The sequence below is a fragment of the Rousettus aegyptiacus genome, unplaced genomic scaffold, assembly GCF_014176215.1.
Source record: "Rousettus aegyptiacus isolate mRouAeg1 unplaced genomic scaffold, mRouAeg1.p scaffold_m13_p_5, whole genome shotgun sequence".
Taxonomy (NCBI): domain Eukaryota; kingdom Metazoa; phylum Chordata; class Mammalia; order Chiroptera; family Pteropodidae; genus Rousettus; species Rousettus aegyptiacus.
Window position 1 is genome coordinate 117,416,742 of NW_023416308.1, and position 23,028 is coordinate 117,439,769.

A 23,028-nucleotide genomic window follows, 5' to 3' on the forward strand; every position below is an offset into this window, starting at 1 on the left:
GTTGAAATGAAATAAGGCATTGGTTCCCAAACTTCCCTGTGCAGTTTTTAAATCATCTGGGAGCTTCCAAAATACTGATGTTTGTGTCTCACTCCGAGGTTGTGATTTAATTGGTCCAATATGTTGGATTGGTCTGCTCAGGCTGCCATAAAAAAATACCACAGATTGGGTGTCTCAAAGAGCAAATGTATTTTCTGATACTTCTGGAGGCTAGAAGTCCCAAGATCCAGGTGTCTTGTCACTGTTTCCTCGGATGACCTTTCCTCTGTACATATGTAGAGAGACCTTTTTGGTATCTCTTCCTCTTCTTATAAGGACACCAGCTCTATCAAATTTGGGCCTTATTGTTCTGACCTCGTTTACCTATAATTACATCCTTAAGGCTCTATCTCCAAGTGTAGTCACATGGGGAACTAAGGCTTTAATATATGAATTTTGCATGGCATCATTCAGTTCATACTAGGTGTGGCCTGGGCTTTGGAATACTTTTTAAATTGCAGATGATTCCTAATGTGCAGGTAAGTTTGAGAACCACTGAAATAAGCTATTATTTAAATTTGGACTATTTAAAAAAATAAGTGGATTCCCAATGCCATATTTGGATATGTTTCTATTAGATTGGTGTAAAGATTTTTATTGATTTATTTGTAGCCCAGATTTATGAGAGTAACAGTTGAGTTTTCCGTCCCTTTAACAATTCTCTATCTTTTTTTCCTTTGAGTTGGTAGAGACATGAAAAATTAGAGTACTTTAAACATTTTCTCAGGAAGCACTTGGGAGGCCTTTGACTATATTCAAACATTTATATGCTCCTTCTAAAAGAATGAAAGAAATGGGTACAGTATCAGGACAGCAGATATCCCTGGCTGTGCCTTATCTTCTTTAGGAGAACCGAAGGGTCAACAATCTGGAGCCATTAATGCTTAGTCAGCTCTGAAACTTAATGTCAAATAGCAATAAAAAGCTGACTCCAGTGAACCAAGGAAAGCCATTTTAGAAAAGGAGATCATGTGTTTTAGCCAGTTTGAACAAACAACTGTAATTCTTATGCCTAAGATTTCTATGTATTATTAAAGTGGATAGGATGAGGATTATTACCCCATTTTACAGTTAAGAAAACTGAGATTCAGAGAATTTGGCTGCCTCTCTGAAAGTCATACAAAAGTTAAGTGACAGAATTAGAATTCGAACCTAAGTCGTACTCATTGATCAGCGCTGTTTCAGTAGTCATTCATTCATTCAGATGCCTGTGTTTGTTCCACTTGGCCTTACTATGCTAGATTTTGAAGGTACAGGGTCCCAAAACATGTTGACTTGATCCCAAGGAACTTAAAATCTACAGTAATAAAAGATAGACAAACATTTACAATACAGTGTAATATGTATTGTGATAGAGGTAAGTGCTGAATGCTATAGTAGCACAGAGGAAGGATCCTTAACCCAGTAGGAAGGGGTCAAAATCTAGAGGTCTTGATGTGGCTGAAAACCATATTTTTTGGGTATAAAAGATCCAGAGACTCAAAAGAATAGGAAGTTGTCATTAGAGTGATAAAGTTTCTCTTATTTTTTTTCCCCCCTTATTGCAAAAGCAGTGTTTCCCTCAGGAAAATCAAAGTTAGCACTGAGACAATTTGACTTAAGGTAGCTACTATTAACATCTTGGTACATACATCTTTTCACATAAGAGTGGGACATGTCAGTTTAAGGTTTCCAAAGTGGTACAGTTCTAGGTTATGGCCATGGAAATAGGTAGATGGAAATGAGTAGAAGTCAAACTCATTGGAGTTGAAGAGGTCAGGGAATTGTGAGATTAAGTTGTTGCTTAGACTGGTTACCAACTTGGATGTAGAAGTCAGCCAAGGTGATATCTGCACTCAGAGTGCAGAGAAAACCTGTGAGCTTAGTATCCCATGGTCAGCTGGTGATGGATGGAAAGAGGTAAAAGAATAATATAACCACAAAAGGACAAGGATTTCCCGAAAGCATTTTGTTTCATTATATTTCATTGTTTCTGGTGCAGCTATGTAAAAGATATTTGAATGAAGTGAGAAGAGAAAACGAGATTGTGAAAGATTTATTATATATACCTCAGTTGGGGAGAACGGTCAAGTAGCAAGGTTCATAGCAAAGGTTAGTAAATGAGACATCATGAAAAAGCTATAATAAATGATCCACTGCTTTGGGCATATGAGGAGAGCTAATCCCAGAGAAGACTGAAGAAAGCTTTATGTAGGAGAGAGACAAAGGTTTGTGTGTATGTTAGTCAGTCCATTACCTTGGGGTCCATTAGGCTGGGTAACATGTCCTTTCAACAACAGTTTAATCCATTTTTATATTTATATTTTTGCCATAATACTAAATGATAAAATGGATAGAATGTTATATAAGATCCATGACTGAATAAGTTCATGTTTCAAAATATAAAACAGCTCCCACATCCTGTCATATAATTAGACTTGTATTTAAAGGTCAGGGCTGAAATATACAATTCAATTGTGGTTTCTGCTGCCCATTGCTGGCACCTGGCACCACTGGCAACACTTCAGTAAGTTCATTGCTTCTGTAGGTATGTCAGGCTGGTGGGTTTCTATCACCCAATTATAATACACTGTAGAAGATTTTGTAGTCAGTCAGTATCTGTCACTGTAACTCTCTTTCTGTTTCTTTCTCTCTTTTGCTCTCAATAATTTCTGAGTAGCTCTTAAGCTACTTGCTTTGTGTTAACCCTCTGCTGACCTGACATTATTAGATCTCTATCTTCTCAGTCTGGATTAGGTGCCAATCTTTCTTGTATTTCTTTAGTATCTCATATATCTAAATCATAAAACTTTTCATATTGTCATACAAATTGTTTATTTGTATTTCTCTTCTACTTAACTGTAAACTCTCCAAAGTCAGAGATTGGTTTATCTCTGTAGGCCTAGGTACATAATAAGCCAGATTAAGTCTTTTATGAGTGAATAAATACTGTATTCAGTAGTCATACATATGCATTGCCTATCAGGATCTGTAAAATTAGTAATAGATTATATAACATTTGATTCAGTTAGCTATATATAGCACAAAAAATGAACTTTCTTTGAAGAGGCAACATCGCATAGTGAAATGTGGGCTTTGGAGTTAGATCTAGGTTTGAATCCCAGTTCTGCCACTTAACTAGCTATGTGTGACCTTGGGCAAATTAATTAGTGTACTTGGTCTCACTATCCTCATCAATAAAATGGAAGTATTTCTTGCTTGCAGATAAACTGTCATGTAGCAGGTGTTCAGTAAATGGTAGCTCTCATCATTATTAATTGTAGCCCCTCTCTGATAGCTGTTCAAGGAGTTTTCACTTATTTGGTTGCTTATTGCTAGATGTAATTAGCCCTTTCTATGATATACCCTATAATCACCAAGGTTACAGAAGTTTGAAGCTGTTCCAAGAAGTTGTTTTGGAAGTGTTAAGTACAGGAAATGCTTTTAAGAGATCATTGCTTTTCTGCTATTTGAATATCTTAATATAAAAATTTTTAAATGAAGGCTATGACTATGATATGTGTGTTGCAGTTACCATTTAATTAACACTATTTACATTTATGAATAATCCTAGATTGGCTTCCAGAATTTTCTAATGATTAAAAAAATATTTTTTTCTCATATTTTTTCTAATTATCCCCACCCATTGTACAGTTTTGGATCTCTTTTTCAGTGTACTTATAGAAAGTATTATAATTTATTCTTTATTAGATATTTGCATATTTTTCTTTATTACGAGATTTTGAAGTTGGAGTGTTTTGTTTTTTTCTTTAATATGTACCAAGGACATGGCTCTGTATTCTCTGAGCCACCAATAAAGACTTACTGATTTCTGACTCTATTTCTTCTCCTTCCCCTAAACTTCTCCATTTTCTGGGAGACCTCTAACTTTGGTTAGGGACACTTTATTAAATAAAGTGAGTCAGTGTAGGAAAGTGGTTAATACTAAAGCTTGGGAACCAAATGAGATAACCTTGGGTAAGTTGTTTAACCTCTTTGAGAACCCTTTTTTTCATCTGGAAAATGTGGGTTATATGTACCCAGTAGGATTTTTGTGAGGGGTCAATGAGGTAATATAAGTAAGATACTTTAGCACCATTCCTGGAATAGAAAAAGCCCTCACTGGATGGTGAATCTGATTACAGTTGTAGAGAGGTATCAGGGTATGTTGGAAACAGCATGGACAACTGGTTTTAGATAGATTTAGGGTCAAATTCAGGCTCTGTCACTGAATAGCTTAGTGGCCTTAGACAAGTTGCTTAACTTCCCTAAGCCTCGTGTGTTTTTTTTAAATTCTTTAAATCTACAAAGAGGGGGTAGTAATACCTGCCTCCAGGATTGTTATGAGGCAATGTATATATAGCACCTGTACAATGCTTGCCACATAGCAGGCATTCAACAAGTGGTATCTATTATTGTTACCATGTGTTGCATATACTTCCAGATTATTATTTGATCCTAAAACAGTTCCATGAGGTAAGAAGAGTAGGTTTTATCCTTCTTTTGTACATTAGGAAATAAGGTCTAGAGCAGTTAAGTGTTTTTTTTTTTTCAAGGTGATTTAAGTAATTTTTATAGAGCCAATGCTAGAACACAGGTCTTTTGGCTTTTGAGCTTTTTGCTTTACAATTTTTCCTTTAAATATAAATGTTTGGAAGAAAGAATTGACATTCAAAAATAGGTTCCTTTTAGTGTCTGCTCCTTTGACTCCACTCATATTCTTGATAACAGATTGACTCCCATTAGGATGGTAGAGTTAAGATAGAGTTACTTCTCAGCTCCAGTCTGAGTTATTTTTAAATTTGTTCCAAAAGGTGTTTTTGAGATTGTCGGTTTTACTCTAATCATTGTTCATGTGTCTGCAGAAGTTCCATGAAACAGGTATTTTAACCTAAGAAGTGTTGCCCATTAGATTCCCTTTTGTGTCCAATTCTCAGACCCAAAGATGTCTCCCCCTTGGATGTCTGAAAAGCTTTCTAAGGTATAGTTACTTTTAGAGGAAGAAATACCGTAATTTAATTAATTTGTGCTCTTGGGTTTGTGTGTATGTGTTTGTGTATGGTGGATGTTTTGTAATGTTACAGGTTGATGAAAAGCCCAGAACTTTGATGACAGATAGTCTGGTTATAAAGAATTTTTTACGAAAAATTGTCATGGTACACCCTAAGGTAAGCTGTTCTTTTTCATAAATAATGATTTGTTTGTTTAAGTTATGTGTTTTTAAAAGATCTCTGTAAAACATGGAAAGATCTGGTTGATTCCCTTTCTTTTAATGACAGTGATTACAGCTTTTAATATTGAACTGATTTGGTTTCTGTGACCCTAAGGTAGTCTTGGTGTTGGCCATGTGACATAGTTGAGAGCCCTTGGACATAGAGTTTTCTTCTGGGTTCTTATTTTCACTTCTTTACTGTAGTACTATATCACTTTGGGTACCTTTTTTTCCTCCCCTGTTTCATTTTTTTTTGTTAAGCCTGGATAATAAACCTTGCTGATTATCTCCTTTCTAAAGTGACAATAAGGGCAAATAAGGACATTTTGATAAAGTATTTTGAACTTAGGAGAGCAAAATTTTTTATTATTACCTGTAGTTAGATATGTTTATAAAGATGCACACAGTTAAGTGTGCTGTAGAACTTCCCCCTTTCTTCTCGTATTAGCTTTCCACTTTTTCTGTCTTTAGCAGAGTTTAGTGCTTATTATTTGCCAATCACAATTCTAAGTGCTCTTCACATAGTCATTCAACCTTCATAACATCCTTCATGAAGTAGGCTTTATTGTTGTCATCCCCAATTTATAGCTTAGGAAGCTATGGTACAGAAGTAAAATAATTTGTGGAGCCAGGATTTAAATACAGACAGTCTGGCTCTAGAGTCCCTTATTACCTATTACATTATATAGAAAGAAAAAATATAGGTTGAAGGTAAGAAATAATTAGAACAGTGAAGTAAATTGGAGGGAGAACATAAAGTCAGATGGGGGCAAGAGAAGAACAAAGCATGGAATGTTCCGTGTTTGAAAGAAAAGGAAAGAATAGAAGAAAAATGCATAGTTCCTTTAACAAGGGAGAAAAGAGATACATTGGGAGAACAGCAGAGGACAAAAGAATAGGATTTCCTGATAGTTTGTGACTAGTTGGAATTATAGTGTAGGATTCAATATAGTTAAGATGCAGAATTTGAACACAGACAAGTGTTACTTATGTTTAGAAACTGCAAGTAAAAAAAGGGCAATAGAAAAAAGTGACTTAGGAATCGAGTATGGAAGTTTTTAATCTCTATCCTTGTTCATGTTGAATCTCACACACCCATTTATTTTGCAGATTAAATTTAATTTCAGTGTAAAGGTGAATGGAATTCTTTCTACAGAAATCTTTGGGTAAGGCCTTAAATCCATGCTTAAGTTTATGCCATGATGCTACACCTTTTTTCAGTCATTATTGTCCTATTTCCAGTAAGTTCACAGTCTGGTTTATTGACCCAAAGTCACTTTGAAATTAATATTTTAAGATCCCCTCATCTCCTTCTACGTTAACTTTTAATGAGTAGATAGATTCAGCTAAACCTTTCATGTCTTTCCCTTTCATTAAAGTGGGTGAACTTAAAAATTGCCATTTTCTCTTGGATAACTGGTTACTGAATTTCAGTAAGCTCTGGGGGTGGTAGTAATCACATACTAAAATTTGTATCAGGCAGAAATTGGTTTTAGAATCTTTGAGATACAGCTTAGCTTTTCATTGCTTTGCAGGACAGAGAATGAACCCACTTTGAACCTGTCGAATGGAATTGCTCTTGTTGTGAATTGTCAGCATTATGTGAGGTGAAGGGGAAAAGCATTGCCTCTCTCCATGTTTTACTCTATTATTATGAATGTGGGTAGAAATTGAAAATGGTCTCACTTGTCATTTCTTAGTGCCAGACATCTGATTCTCTGTAAGAAAGTGGAAGTCAAACTTTTAAGCTATTTGTATTGAAAACTATTATTATTCCTAGCTCCTTGAATATATTCTGATTGATCTAAGGACATGTTCCTTCTCTCCATGCCTTATTTTCTTCTGTAAATGAAACAAAACATGCCCTACTAATTCCATTCCCATGTAGACATGAGAAAAGGATTGAATTTAAAAGTTACTTGAACTTGGCTAGACATACTATGAATACAAAGGAATTCTTTGTGTGTTATTGTTTGTACATCAGCATTTTGCATAGGTTTGAAAATCATCTCCCTATCTCCACCTTCTTCAGGCTACAAAAAAAAAAAAAACCCATGGAAGAGGGGGTGTATAATATGTAATAAACAAAGCCCTCTGCCTTGTCTTCCTATACTATCCAACTACCACAGAATCCAAAGTGAACATGAATTATAGCAAGAAAAAAAAACTAACTTAGGTTTAAGTCCAGCTAATTTATTCTTTATTAAGTAGTTTCTGCTTTCATTTATATGCTCTGAATCAACACTGGTATTCATAGGCTCTTGAGGCTTGAAGAGACTGCCATGGTTTTTTAGTCTGTTTTGTTACTCTTGCCCAAAATTACACCTCAGATTAGAACATTTGTTATTCTTTAATATGTGCAGGAAACAAAATCCTCACCGCATATCATTCTTTAGTACTCTTCTAGTGTCATACATTCCTTACAGGTGGACAGCTCATTAGCATAGATTTACTAAAAGAGTTTAAGCCTCTGAGCCAATGTTTGTGGACACATTTCCCTCGGTGACCTGATTAGTTTAGAAAGAGAGGAAAAGATCCATTAATATTTCTTTTGTGTTTAGAAAAGAGCTGTTGGAAAGTAAGCAAATACCAAATTTCACTAGATTCTTTCTAGGAGAGAAAGATGTCCTAATTTTTCCTCATTACTCCTATCAAAGAGTAATTTCAGACCTCTTCAGGGGACAGTATAGCATGTGCGAGCAGACATCTGAATACCATAAGGCGAGTTTTAGGTCATTAGTGATTTAGAGACCCTCCCCACCCCACCCCTTAACCCCATTCCCATCATGCTGATCTTTGAATGGTGTTAGAAACTTCTCAGAACCATAGAGTAATTTTAGTAGATGAGATACATTTTTGAGAATATAAAACTGCCATTAGTGGCAGCAAAAGCAGGAGCCATGATACTATTCCAGAAATACCAATTTGTCTACTCTTTCTATTGCTTGCGATTCCCTGAGTGGGACACAAATTGCTTATTCCAACAAAACTGATATGGTGGGTTATATGGTTATATGTATGCTAGACATTATAGAAGAAATTTTGAATACCCTTTTAAATAATTTCCTTAGAGGAAAAAAGGTAAATTTATCATACCTGTTTTTTGACAGTAGACCAAAATTTGGTACATCTGAATTACTCTGCATCAGAATCCATCCTGTGCTAGGACATCCAGTAGTGCTTTTCATCTCTGATGACGTGGCTGGCATGGGCTTGTTGGGAGAGCTGATACTGACTCCAGCTGCCGCGCTGTGTCCCTGCCCGAAGGTCTTTTCCAACCAGCTGAATAGGATTTCGTCAGTTTCCATATCCTTTTAATGATAAAGTCCATACAATTGTCTTTGAAAATTAATTTTTTTATATCCCAATTTTAGAAAAGCGTTTACCATATAAATTCTCTGTTTAGAAGCCAGTATGATTTGTATACAAACAAAAATCCAATTGAGAAATTTTCCAGGAAACAAAACTATAAAATGTCACACTTGTGCCTCACTCTTTTCATGTAATCCAATGCGACTGAAGCATGGAATGAATGGTGCAAGAGGGAGAGATGAAGCTGGGAAAGTAGTTTGGATGGAGTTGAATATGGTGGATCTTGAGTACCACACTAAGAAGTGTGAACTTTATTCTCTGTATAGTGGGAAATCACTGAATGTTTTAGGAGTTTCTAACAGCATTGTATAGGATGAATGGGAAAGAGAAGTCAGTAATCGCTAAGTAAATAAGTAAGTGACTAACTGGGTAAGAGAGTGCCTGAATTAAAAGTGTGATGAGCATGGAAAGGAGAGACCTGTTGCTGTAAGGAATCAACATAATGAAGTAACCGATTTCTTGTTGGAGTAGGGGGAGATTAGGGGCAGGAATTACTGAAGTTGATACCAAGATTTCTATATCAAATAGAATAGGCAAATCTATAGAGACAGAAAGTAAATGGGGAGGAATTCTTTTGGGGGAGATAAACATGCCCTAAAATGGATGGTGGTGATTGTTGGACAACTCTCAGTATACTAAAACCCATTTTCATTGTACAGTTTAAATGCATGAAGTGTATGATATATGAATTAAATCTCAAAGCTGTTAAAGATTTCCATGGATGACTGACAGAATAATGAAGCTGTCAACAAGATGCAAATCATAAGTAACAGATTTGGTGGGAGGAGGGTAAGAAGATTAGTTTGGCTTTAAACATGTTGAGCTTATGGTGCCTGCAGGACATCCTTGAAAATGGCAAGCAGCTGTATAGAAATTTTGATCTGGAACTTGAAAGTGGTCATATTTAGAAATACAGATTTTAGAGCCTCAGGGTTTTCTCTGTAGGTAAGTATAACACAGTGCTTTGGTTAGCATGGCACAGGAGTGTAAATGCTGGATTCCCCACTAATTAGCTCTGTGACTTTAGGCAACTTACTCAACCAGCCTAAACCTTTATTTTCTAAGCTTTAAAATGGGGATAATAATACTTACCTCATAGTTATAGTTCTTTTCCCTTGCCAGGTTTGTTTTCTAGGGTTTTTGTTTGTTTAGGATTAACAGTATAATAATCCATGTGATGCTTCTAGTATACTGCCTGACACATAATCAGTATTCAATAAATATTAGGTAGTATTATTATATGATTGAAGCTATAGGAGTAAATGAAGGTATAGTAGAATATAAAGAATAAAAAAAGAAAAAGGCCAAGGTCATGATAATGACAAATGTTAGCCGAGAATATCTTTTAGGGATAAAGAAGGAGCAGGAGGGTGATGAAGACTATGCATGGACATTTTGTATTTTAAAACATTCTTTTTCTTGCTATCTAGATCATACAGAAGAGTATCAAGTAAAATAATAAAAGTTTCTTCTTTCTCCTCATCCTATTCCTTAAAGGGAATAAGACAAATGTTCTATCCTCTTGGAATTTACATTTTGGTGGGAAATTTTAATGAATAGATGTCAGGTAGTAATAAGTGCAGTGAAAAAATAAAGCAGGTAAAGAGAGGATGATGGGGGTGTTATTTTAAATATTATTGTCAGTGAGACTCTAGGGAGGTGATGTTTTAGTGAATAAAGATAGCTATGAAAACTCTGGTGGGATTTCAGTTACTGAAAATGGCAAACTAGGTAATTAAGACCCCCCCTTCCCACTGAAGATAAAGGCTAGGTAAAATATTAAAACTTGCTATAAGTATTCAAGAGCTCGTGAATAGGGAAGAATTTCTGGGTTATGATTTAGAAGAGAACAGAATTACAGAAAGCTGAGCCCTGCATTAGGGGCTGCTTTTACCCTGGGGTCTTTTGCCATTTAGAGCAAGCAGCCAAGAGACTAAGATGGTTCTGAATCAATACAGGGCAAGGAGGCCAAAGAATTCATGGCTTCTGATCTTGGGGTTGCTATTAAAAACACCTCTTGTTTTGGGTAGGGTTAACTAAAAGACTACACTTCAAGGAGTAAAGTGAACCTAAAATAAACTGTCCTTCACATGAACTACATTTGTTTTATGGGTCAGCTAGGCAAGCCAAAAAACCTTAAACTTTGAAATTGGAATAAGGTGATTCCAGGTTGCTAATTCTCACAAATGCCTTGTAGAAACAAACAAAACTTCTTTCTAGAGGAAGATAAGTGCATCTATGCTTCAAATTATTTAACTAATACTTTCTCAGATGCATGCACACATACATAACCAGGTGCAAGAAAGAACAAGGTAACATGAACAAGAGTTAGCAAAAACAAAGTCAAAAGAAACAACCAGTGGGACTCCAGATATTGGTAATATCAGACATTAAATTTTAAAATAAAAATCTATGTTACTATGTTTATGAAAAATGAAAGCCATTTTTGCCACGGAACTGAAAATGATAAAATATGATATAATTTTTTAAATAAACAGAAATTGTTGAGCTTAAAAAAATCAATAACCAGTATTGAAATCCAATAGGCAGGTTTAACAGCAAATAGAAACAGTATAAATGAATTTGCGAACTGAAAAATAAGAATAGCAAAAACTTAGCAAAATAAGGCAGAGACAGAAGAATGGAAAACAGAGTAACAGTTAACAGTGAGACAGACTAATATACATTTATTTCATGTTCCAAAGGAGAGAAGAAAGAAAATGGGGCAAAAATATTTGAAGAGTTAATAGCTGAAGCAATTAAAACATTTAAAAGTTCTAACAATCAAACAGGACAAATAAAAAGATATATGTACACCTGTACAAGGTCAATGACAGAAAAATCTTAAGATCAGCCAGGAAAAGAAAGATTATTTTCAAAAGAGAAACAAATCGACACGTAACTTCCGCATACCATTAGGAACTAGTGTTAATATTTTGAAATAAAATAATCACCAGCCTAGAATTCCATACCCAGTAAAAGCATCCTTCAAAGGAAAAGGTTATGAACCTACCCATAAATTATATTAGTGGCATAATCCATACAGTAAGAATTAATTCATCTAACTTTAGAACATAATGTTTTGACTGTACATTCGTGGTAGGACATACTGTAAGGATGTAATGAACTGCAAAGGTCTCTTAAAACTCATTCAGTGGTCTGGATTCTTAGTAATATTAGTATTATTTAAATTACTGTATGCATACTTATGAAACAAACAAGTGTTAACATTATTAGGAACCAAAAATTTTAGCATAAGATAGAAGATATGTGAGTATAAATTCGGAGAAATTAAACAACTTTTTTCAATTAAATATTTAATTTTTTATTTAGTTTCAAGTATATAGTACATTGGTTAGACATCTATATAGTTCATAAAACAATCCCGCCAATTGCACCCTCCCTTCCCTATCCTTCCACTTAAGCATCATATTAATGCTAACTGCATTCTTTATGTTGTGCTCCGCATTCCCGTGGCCATCCATCAGCTACATCACGTAGTGCTTATCTTTCTCTGTCTGCCTTAAATACCTTCTATGTCCATCAAAGCAATATCTTTTCATATGTGTAGGTCTTGTTTTCTTATCCTTTCAGCTACTCTGTTTTTTGGTTGGAGCACTTAATTCTTTTCCATTTAAAGTACCTATCGATAGGAATATAGGAATATAGTTGTTACCATTCTTTATTCCTGTTTTTGATACATGTTTTTTCTTCTTAAAGAAGTCCCTCCAACATTTCCTGTAATACTGGCTTGGTGGTGATAAATTCCTTTAGCTTATTTTTGTCTGGGAAGCGCTTTATCTGTCTTTCAACTCTAAATGATAGCTTTGCTGGATAAATTATTCTTGGTCGCAGATCCTGGGTCTTCATCCTGTCGAATATTTTTTTGCCAAGCCCTTCTGTCCTGCATAGTTTCTTTCGAGAAATCAGCTGTCAGTCTTATGGGTGTTCCCTTATAAGTAACTATCTGTTTTTCTCTTGCTGCTTTTAATATTCTTTCTTTGTATTTAACCTTTGGCATTTTAATTATGATGTGTTTTGGTGTGGGCCTCTTTGGATCCCTGATTTTTGGAATCCCGTGAGCTTCTGGGGGTTTTATGTCCATTTCCTTCAGCAGGTAGGGAAGTTTTCCATCATTGTTTCTTCAAACAGCTGTTCAGCATCTTGATTTTCTTCAGTTACACCAATCAGACAAATATTTGGAGCCTTAATAGTGTCCCATATCCTCCTTAAATTATTTTTATAGTCTTGGCATTTTTTTTTCTTGCCATTCTGATAGAGTGTCCTTATTGGCTTTCCTGTCCTCTAGATAGGGCTTTTGATCCTCTTCTTTATTCACTTTGTTTATTCCATTTGATATTCTTCTCATCTCAGATAATATGTTCTTCATTTCAGACTGGTTCTCTTTTATAATTTCCATTTCCATTTTTATATTTTTTTATCTCTTCATGGTAGTTCTCACTGAATTTATCTACACTTCCCAAAAGTTCACTGAGCCTCTTTATAACCAGTGTTTTGAACTCTGCATCTGTTAGATTACTTGACTCCATTATATCTGGATCTCTGTTCTGTTCTTTCACATGGTTTCTGCTTCTTTGTTGTCCCATTTTGACTGCCTTTCCATGTTTGTTTCTATATACTAAGCAAAGCTCCTGAGTCTCCTGGTCTTATTAGTGTGGATTTGTGAAGTAGGTGTCAGTGGCACAGTCCTGAGAGAGGTTCAGCTATAGGCCAAACTTAGCCCTAGGCTGTGCCCCTCTGGGGCTACCTGTTAAGATTCAGCAAGCGATCCACAGATGCTGGGCTTATAGTTTCCTTAAAAGGCCACACCAGAAATAGAGGCCAGCTGCCAACAGTGTGAGGCTAGGCACCGTTCAGCAAAGGTTCCCTGACTAAGTAAGGACACACCTGGATGTGGCTTGGGTGGAGCCACGAGTTAGGGGCGGCAGGGTTTCCAGGAATCCTCTGGGCGGAGTGACCTCTGCTATCCAGTTTGATGACATCTTGGCTATGGCAGTGCTGTATCCAGCTCACCGATAGCGGGGGAGGGCTCAACAGGGAGCCATGGCTACTGCCAGCACTTCTGTATAGAGTGTGTCTCCCCTTGGCCCTCACTGTGACAGTGTCTCCCTGCAAGTCCCTGGTGTCCCCTGCATGCAGCTGAATGGGCACCAGTGCTCAGAGTGAGTAGGTCCATCACCACGAAAATCCACTCACGGATGTGGCCCCTTTAAGAGGCGACCGCTACTGCCACAGCTTCCGTCTTAGCCGCTGGAGACCAGGCAGCCCCGCGTCCTCACCTGTCCTACCTTCTGCCTTTGCAGGGGGCTTTCTTGGACTTCTTTCTGGTTGTATGGCTTGTTCCTCTAGATCCCAAGCGATTTTTCCTTGCTGCTGCTTGTTTCTGTCACAACTTTGATATGGTTGCCAGAGGGATGAACAAACAGAGCCTCTATCATCTATGCCATTTTTTTCTGTCTCTAAACAACTTTTGAAAGTACTCTTAAAGTGGAATTGAAAGTACCAGTAAAAAATACCAGTGTGAATCATGAATTTTTCTGACTTTTAAAATTACATATTTCTTAGCTCTGTCCGCTTAAGAAACCTAGAAGCCATGAGCACTCATAGTACCCAAAATGTGTTCTCTAAATACCATTGTTCACTAAAAAAAGAGAAATGGCTGATTCTAGACTTAAAGTAGAAATGTACAAGACAAGCTGGGTATATTCTTGCGCCAAAAAGCAAGGATGCTATTAAAGGCCAATGCGATTATATCAAAATGATTTGAGAACTTCCACTTATAGCCATGATAGGATAACAGGAACTGAATTTAATCTCCCACCTGAACAACTGAAAAAATGGACAAATTACATTAAACAGTTTTCATATATTAAACAGGTAGCACAGGACAGTGGTTCCAGAAAAAGGCTACACAAACCTATGATTGCCCCACTGTACTTCCTAGAGAACTGTCTAGGCTGGAAGAGGGAGGGGATACCCAACTAGAGTCTGGTGAATTTCTCAAGTTTAGGAGGCAAAGTTCCAAGTTTGGGAGGTCCAGGAAGGAAGGATTTATAGAAATGAGTACTTAAGAGGAGAGAAATGCACAGACACAGAGCTCTAGATAGAGGTGAAATTGGAGTGTGCACAGAGCTAGAAATATTTTCTGTTCTTACTAGGCAGGGAAGATGGAAAACCTCACATTTCAAGATATCAGGTGGAATCCTAAGAAGGGTTTTCCTGAGTAGTAAGAAAAATTAGCCCTAGTTTTCAGGCCTCTCTGATCCCACCTAACAAAGCTTAAAAGTAAGACCTACAAGGCTCAGACTGTTAACAAGTAACTATAATAGCCCAGCAGAAACAGTAAGAATATTTATTACACCTAATAAGATAAACTTCACAATACAGGGTATCCAAAAAAAATTACTTAGCATTCAGAGAAGCAGGAAAATAGGACCCATAACAAAAGGGGAACAATCAGTCAAAATAAAAACCTACCCAGAAATGACACAGATGTTAGAATTAGTAAATAAGGACATTAAAACAGGTATAACTTTATTCCATATGTTCAAGATGAGAGAATATTGACCATATTAATTAAAGACACAGAAGATATGTTAAAAAAAAAACCCAAGTTTTACTTTTATAGATAAAAATTATTACAATTTATAAGACAAAAATACAATGGATGAGATTTATACATTACAAAAGAAGAGATTAGTGAATTTGAAGACAGCAATAGAAACTACCTAAAATGAAACAGAAAAAAAGACTTTAAAAAAAGAACAACATCAGTGAACTGTGGGATAATTTGAAATGACCTAACTCAGAGATGTGTAATTTTAATTCTAAAGGAGGGAGGGAGAGCAGATAAAATATTTGAGAAATAATTTCAAATATTTCCAAATCTTCCAGATTTTATGAAAACTATAAACCTGCAGATCCAAGAAAATAACAAACCCTAAGCATAAGAAACATGAAAATTATACCAAGACACACCATAATCAAACTGCTAAAAGCCAGTAATAAAGAAAAAATCTTAAAAGCAGCTGGACATTAAAAAAAAAAAGATACATTTACATATAGAGGAACAAAGAGGAATTACAGCAGATTTCTTATTGGTAAGCTAGAAGAAAGTAGAGCAACATATTTAATGAAAGAAAAAAGAAAACCTGAAAATCTATACCCAGAGAAAATATTTTTCAAATATGAAGGCAAAATAATTTTCAGACTTAGAAAAGACCAAAGACTTCATCACCAGCACATCTGTACCATAGTAAATGTTAAAGGAAATCCTTTAGGCAGAAGGAAAATGATAGCAGATGGAATTCTGGATCCACACAAATGAAGAGCACTAGAAATGGTAACTATCTGGGTAGATGTGAAAGATTTTTGCCTGATTTAAAAAATCTTAAGAGATAATAGGTCGCTTATAGCAAAAATAACAGCAGTGTATAAGGCTTGTAACATGGAAGTATAATGTGTGACAATAGCATAATGGCGGGGGCGGAGAGAAATGGGAGTATATTGTTGAGAGTCTCATATGTGTGTGAATTGTTACAATATCACTTGAAGATAGACTGTGATAAGTTACAGTTGTATATTATAAAGGCTAAAGCAATCCCGAAGTTAATACAACATAGTTTTAACTAATGAGTAAAAAGGGGAATAAATGAAATTATAAAAAATACCCAATTCAGAAGAATCCAAACAATAGAAAAGAGGAGAAAGAAAACAATACTAGGAACAAATGGAAGACATAACAAGGTGGTAGATTTAAACCCAACTATATAGCAATATTCATATTAAATGTAATGGTTAAACAACCCAATTAAAAGGCAACCACACATTTTGCAGTCAAATGCTCTACCACTGAGCTATACCCCCCAACCACACATTTTGACTCTTCAGATACTCCACTCTCATTTTGAGTGTGCAGCATCTCAGAGCTCCCCTGGCTCTAAAGAGGGAATGTGTTGGCTTTAGCTCATGATCTTGGGTTTGTGAGGGAGACTTCATTTATGGACACTGTGAACCTTTGTTCTGTTGTGACTTTCTATAATGTTCCAGTGCCTACTGGGTAAGAATCTTAATTTTCACACTTAATGGCTTGTGTTTACCCTATTAAAAAGAAGATGAAAAAAAATAAAAAGGAAAAATAAATTTTGGTCTCTTTAGCTTTGGTTCAGGGGACAAAAGAAGTTAGGCAGTGGTTCTTAACTGGGTAATTGTACCTTCAGATAACATTTGACAATGTCTGGAGACATTATTGATTATCATGACTGGAGGCAGGGGTGCACTACTGGCAAACAGTAGTTGCCAGGGTAGAGGCCAGGGATGCTGCTAAACACCCCACCCCACCCCACCCCAACAAACACTAGAGAAGTACATCTGGCTTAAAGTGTGGATAGTGGCGAGATTGAGCAACCCTGGGTTAGAGGAAGATTGAGGGTGGAAGTGGGAAGTCAAGGAAGCAATTTAAGGGGCCTGCCCTTCATCTTGCTTAGAGAATAGTGCTAGAAAAGTGAGAAGGAGTTTTCTTCTCAATCTGAATATTCTCAAATACACTGGAAAAGATTCCTTTGTATATACTTCTAGCATATATCACATTGTATCACAGTTTTTTGGTTTTGTGTCTCCCGTACCATAAATATAACTTGAAGGAAGGTATTAAATCTGGATATTCTTCTTTGTATCTCCAGAACTTAGTACAATGTTTAATCCGGGGTGTCACTCAAATCTATGATTAAATAAGTAGGATGAATAAATAACTAGTTGTTCTAATACTATACCTGTAGCTCACTCTCATTAAAGCCACAATAAATTTCTCTGGATTCTAGTGGATCTACTTCCATAACCCGACACCTATATTCAATGTGTAAAAGGCTTAATACATAATCTAGCACACTAGTTTATTTATGGGAGTGTGAACCAGGTTAGTGTTATACCTGTTTTATGCCAATGAATACTTATTCATTAAAAAAAAAACACTAAAATTTGGCAGTTTTCTTTAGCACCTATATACATATTTCTATATGGACCTTCAGGTCTGCCTCTGACATTGCCAAGTCAGGAGCAGCCAAATACTGCTATCTTCAAAGATACCTCTTATTTCATAGACTGGAAGAAACACCACTTGCGTATGGTGCCCAATTTGGATCTCAATTTGGATAGAGGTATATCTTCCTCTCTTTGTACAGGGGTAAAGAAAACTGGAGAATATGAGAGAAATGCAAAGGAACATGAAAAACAGGTGTATATAAAAATAGGACCCAGTAATCTGATGGTTTAGGTTGGAGGTTGGAGGTGGAGGTCTAGCCACATTTGAGAGTCCACCTGGAGTAAGGTCAACAGATGTCAAGAGGTAAAGCCCAATCAGAGCCTAACTGTTTTTGCATTAAATGTTGATGCTGGGACTCTCACTTTCTCTTTTGTCTTCTCTATTCCTAGTCCTCTTGAAGTAGTGGGCCTTCATCTTCTAGGGACTTGTTCAGAGGGTTTCTGTTGGACTTTAACCTGTCAACTCTGGAGCTTTAGAAAGGTCTGTAAGGGAGCAATTACATTTTTGAACTATTGTGGAAGAGAAATGCTTCCTAATGAGATGAGAATCTACATAAAATTACTTAGAAAAAAAATGAAAATACCTCATAAATGCAAGTCAGGAGTATGAACCATATAATAATAAACCAGGAGACTGGCTATAATATTCATGTAGAGTAACCACATTAGCTTTGGGTAAGTCATGCTGAAAGCTGGGTGCTTAAAAACGACTGACAAAACTGAGAAATAGGAATATGCAACTATGAGCTGATATCTAGGAGGTTTACAGTCTTGAGGTTGACTGTTGTTAGCTAGAGTTCTTTGAAATTTAGAAGGTAGTCTGGTCAATTGGATCCTGAAGAATTGATCAGTAAAGAAGAAATGTTCTAGAGTTGTGACTGGCATGAGAAGTTTGAAGCCTCCTAGGACGGGACAGTATCTTGGGGAATGATAGAATCCTCATCTAGAAAGTAAGCCTTGGAGTAAGGCTCTTTTTCTTAAGTTATTCCAGAGGGTGGAATGAAAGGAGGGTGTTCTTGGACAGGGTCTCTGAGGTAAGTAGTTTTGTGAAGGATAGCATGCCATCAGTATTTTTTAATCTCTAGGGCTCTCCATATCTCTTACTCATTCGTTTCTGTTTTCATGTTTTGTTTGTTTCCTTTATTTTTTGCCAATTCATTTCGATGCCTGGACTTTCTCAGTTACTTTGGAACTGAATAATGTAGAAAATGTCTCCTCATCTCACTCACTCATTATGCTAAAGGACAGAACCAGGGTCCACATGGAGATACTTCTCTATATGGATCTAGATGGTCTTTAGGATCATCCAGATTGTATTCGAAAGGATCAAGGTGCTAGAAAGTGACCATAGGGCATCAGATTACTTGAGAATACAAATATTGTATTGTGGTTAAAAGATGATTTTAGAGTTGGTCTAAAACAATTTCACCACTTACTCTGTCATGTTGGGCAATGTATGTAACTTGTCTGTGTCTCTTATCTGTAAAAGGGCATAAGACTAGGTCCTATGCCATAGTGTTGTGAAGTCTAAATGTTGAGAGGATACATGCAAAGTATTTAACATGGTACGGTAGCACGTAGTAAGCATTTGATACAACTTAGCTGTTATCGTTATCAGGTCTGACTCTGGTTTCTGCTTCTAACTACTGATACCTACCTTAGAAAGTTGTACAAGGTATGCATAAGTTTATTTCATAATGCTTTCCAGTAAATGTTAAGGAGTACTGTTCGGTTTGCATTTTGCATACTTAGTTATTTTAATGTTCTTCTTGAGAATCACTTATTTGCTTCCACCCTCTGGATAGAGAAACAGATTCAAAAGGAGAAGGGAGTGTTCAAATTTAGATCTATCTCAGATCCTTTGTTTGAGGTATAGATTCTTTATTCAGTTAGCATTTTGAGAACTTTACTTATCTTAGAATACTGTTCAATAACTTATCCTCTAGATTTGGTGCTTCCAGATGCGAGTTATCACGTGGAACCTAGTGAGGGAGATCAGTCTCAAAATATGGACCCTCAAGGACAAACTCTGCTGCTCATTCTCTTTGTCGATTTCCAGAGTGGATTTCCAGTCCAGCAAATGGAACTGTGGGGTAGGTATAGGAGAATGATGCTGCCAGCTTGGGTCTATTTAAATGTTACTATAGAAAGGGTGACTCTATATGATGCACATATCTGAATTAGATGTATTTCTGTAGAATAATGAATTTTGATTAAAAAAAACCCTACCTAAATAAGTTAAACAAATTATATGCTCTATGAAAAAGATCTGTATCTTGAAGCATCACTTAAATGATGATATTGTCAGATTTGGTTGACCAAGAAATCAGAAACCAGAAAACCTATAATGCTCCCTACAGAGTATATTACCTTAGATGGGGGGTTCTCAACCTAAGCTGCACAATATATTACCTCGGTAGCTTCTTAAAAATGTGTAAACCTCATCCTCAGAGATTCTGATTTCCTTGGAGCAAGGTAGGGCTCAGGAATCAGTCTTTTTTAAAGCTTCTCAGACTTGAGAACTGTTCACTGCCCTACTGCTTTTCTAGATGGAATCAAGAGATGTTATCAGCCTTTCTTGGCTTGAATGCAGCATCTCAAATATGACATGAGGAGTTCTGGGACTGTATTGGTATGAATGGTTTTATGTGATTGCCACACAGACTTCTGAAAAGGGAGAAATTGTCCTTTAGGCATGCAGGGGGGAGTTTTTGGTGTTTATCTAACAGATGGGTGATAACCTGTTATCAGAAAGATTCTCTCTGTTAGAGGCAAAGCAGTGATTTCACTGTTTTGTGTTCCATGAAACATGCATCAGAATCACCTGGAATGTTTGAAAGTGTGTGGCTTCCTGGGCCAAGGATTAACTCATTATTTTCCTATTATGTAAAAATCTGGTATAGCTCAAGAATCTGTATTTTTAACAAGATTCTCAGGTGATTCTTAAGTATAGTAAAGTTTGAAAATCACTTGAGTATGTGTGGGAGTTGGCTTATGCATTTTAATTTAATAAACCCTGGGACGTAAATTTAAGTATTTCTCAGTGCCCTCCTAAACTTCTAGGGAAGTGTCAAGAAGTAGAGCATATAAACTGTGGGGAAAGGTTCATAGCCTCCCTTTTGGTGCTCATGGCATGTTCTGTGTTCTCCTTTCTCTGTGGGCCAGTGCTTTTTCTTGGGACTCTACTCTCCAGGCATAGCAGTACTATTTGATGTGGCCCTGCTCCCACTGAGTCATAAGAGAAATGAGACATCTTACAACCCCAGATCAGAAGAGCTCATGTTGACTGCTGCCAACTGTTTGTCAAATAAACCATTGTCAGCTGTGGGATTCTTCCTGCTGCCAGCGTTCCATGCCACTCCTATCTTTCCCCAACACATATAATTCTTTGGGAGAGAAGCACTGCTTTCCTGGGCTCTGGCTTGCAACTCTAATGAGGAACTGGTGTCCTCTGGTGCCCCACTGTTCCATTCTTTAAGGCCTTGGAATGGGAGCATAGAAGTGACCCAAACTAATGAGGCTTCCAGCAAGGAAGTCAAAGGTGAGGATGCCTAGGGCTGTTACCTGACCTGTGCTTACATGGTAGTGGCTGATTAAGAGAAGCAGCTTAGTATTTTGGAAAGAGCTTCAGGGTAGAATCAAGAGACCTGGGTTTAATTTTAGTTCTATCAAATTCTTCAGTGACTTTAGGGAAGCAAGTCACATAAATCGTCTGATCCTTTCATATATTTAACATAAGTTTGTTAAACTAGCTCATATTCAAAGGCCCTTCCAAGTCTAAAGACCTTAAAACTTAAGATCTGCTATCTTCTGGGATGGATTTTTTTTTTTTTCAGGTCTGCTAAAGGGAATACCATATTCAGTTTTCCTTAGGATGACATAAAGTCTGATACCATGTTCTGAATCCTATTGAACATAACTTAAGAACGCAGATTCCTGAGAAACCTGTATTATCATTCTTGTAGTACTGTGATAAACATCTCTGTTTAGCTTGACTCTAAAGGCCTGCAGCACCTCAAGTAGTTGTACTCAGCACTGGATTAAATAGAAATATATTACAGCATTAACAAAAATAGTAGGTATGTTTTTAAATTTCCTTATGCATCTGGTAGTTTAGGACTAGCCTTTGAAGAAGATGCTCCGTTGAGGGTAGGTAGATATACATAATGGCTCTAAATATAGCAATTTTATCTTCTTTTTCCTCTCATCTTTCTCATCTCCTTGAAAGCTTTCTTTAGAGCTCCTGTTAGGAAACAGATTGTGCAGAACTACAATCTGTTTCCATGTGTCTTTAAAAAATCGCTTAACTGGCATTCTGCCCACCTTGTCATGGTAACTTTTCTATGATTAACTCGTTATTTTGCCACAGTGTTCAAGGCATCTGGTGGTATCTGCAGTTTTAGGAACAAACTTATAGCTTTTTAATTAAATGTCTGCTTTTAAAAGGGTTCTAACTGATTTCTTGAGGCTATTCTTAGAACCAAACTATAAAAAACAGTAATCCAGATATTATCATAGCAATAGTGATATTTTCCCTTTGAATATTGCAATGTACATTTCAAAATACTTCATATATATTATCTCAGTTTATTTGCATAAGGCGCCTGTGAGAGCTTGTGATATAAAGTCATTTTCTGTACTAAAGTGAAAAAAGTGAAGTGACTCGGTCACCACTAGTTGGTGGTGATAGAATTGATCCTAGAATCTATGTTCTCCTGACTCTAGTTCCAGACCCCTTTTGAGCAAACCATATATTACCTTCCCTTCCAGGAAAGCATCATGGTGCCTCATGGTAGAAAACGTTCTTCTGCCTTGATTTTTAATGCAGCCCTGAGAGAAGCCAGCCAGCCAGCCTCAGGCTACTTCACCATTGTACCTTTGAACAGACTGTCCAGAGGAGACTAGAAAAACACTGAAAAAATAAAGATTAAAAAGCATTTTCTCCATGTACCCTGTAAAGTGAATTTGTCTTCCTGTTGTATCAAGATCATCAATGCTAGCCTATTGTTTGATGACATTTAGCTCATCACTCTCACATGTTAGCTTTTCTGAATGATGCTGAACAGTGATGCCTGTGGTTACTTATCAGAGATAGGCCCCCATTTTAAAAGACATACCAGCAGTTGTTATAGTCATCTATGTGAGTTTTAACTTTCTATACTACAGCATATCTGAAAGGATTGACACTGACAATAACAGTAGCTTACAACAACAGTGTTGCTCAAGTAGAATGGAGCAGGGTTCTCTCTCCTTTGGCAGTCACAAGTATCCTTGTTTATAGTATGTGGTGCATATTTCTGTTTCTGATACGAATTAAACAGGATCCCTCACATTTGTTTCTTCAAAAATAATGTCATTCTTCACTT

The 23,028-nt window shown here is 36.5% G+C and overlaps 1 protein-coding gene across 4 annotated transcripts in view; it reads left to right on the plus strand.

The window, feature by feature from the left end:
- The window catches only part of CUNH11orf80 (chromosome unknown C11orf80 homolog), a 60,078-nt gene that overhangs the window by 21,362 nt on the left and 15,688 nt on the right, over window positions 1-23,028 (plus strand). For 2 of the 4 annotated variants that reach the window (XM_036220156.1, XM_036220154.1), the window contains 6 exons: window positions 5,103-5,186; window positions 6,341-6,396; window positions 6,766-6,837; window positions 8,344-8,536; window positions 17,628-17,778; window positions 19,609-19,755. In XM_036220156.1, the coding sequence (XP_036076049.1) occupies window positions 5,103-5,186; window positions 6,341-6,396; window positions 6,766-6,837; window positions 8,344-8,536; window positions 17,628-17,778; window positions 19,609-19,755 (703 nt within the window). Of the gene's footprint in view, window positions 1-5,102; window positions 5,187-6,340; window positions 6,397-6,765; window positions 6,838-8,340; window positions 8,537-17,627; window positions 17,779-19,608; window positions 19,756-23,028 lie in introns of all 4 variants that reach the window. The other 2 variants (XM_016132691.2, XM_036220155.1) reach the window with 1 other exon arrangement.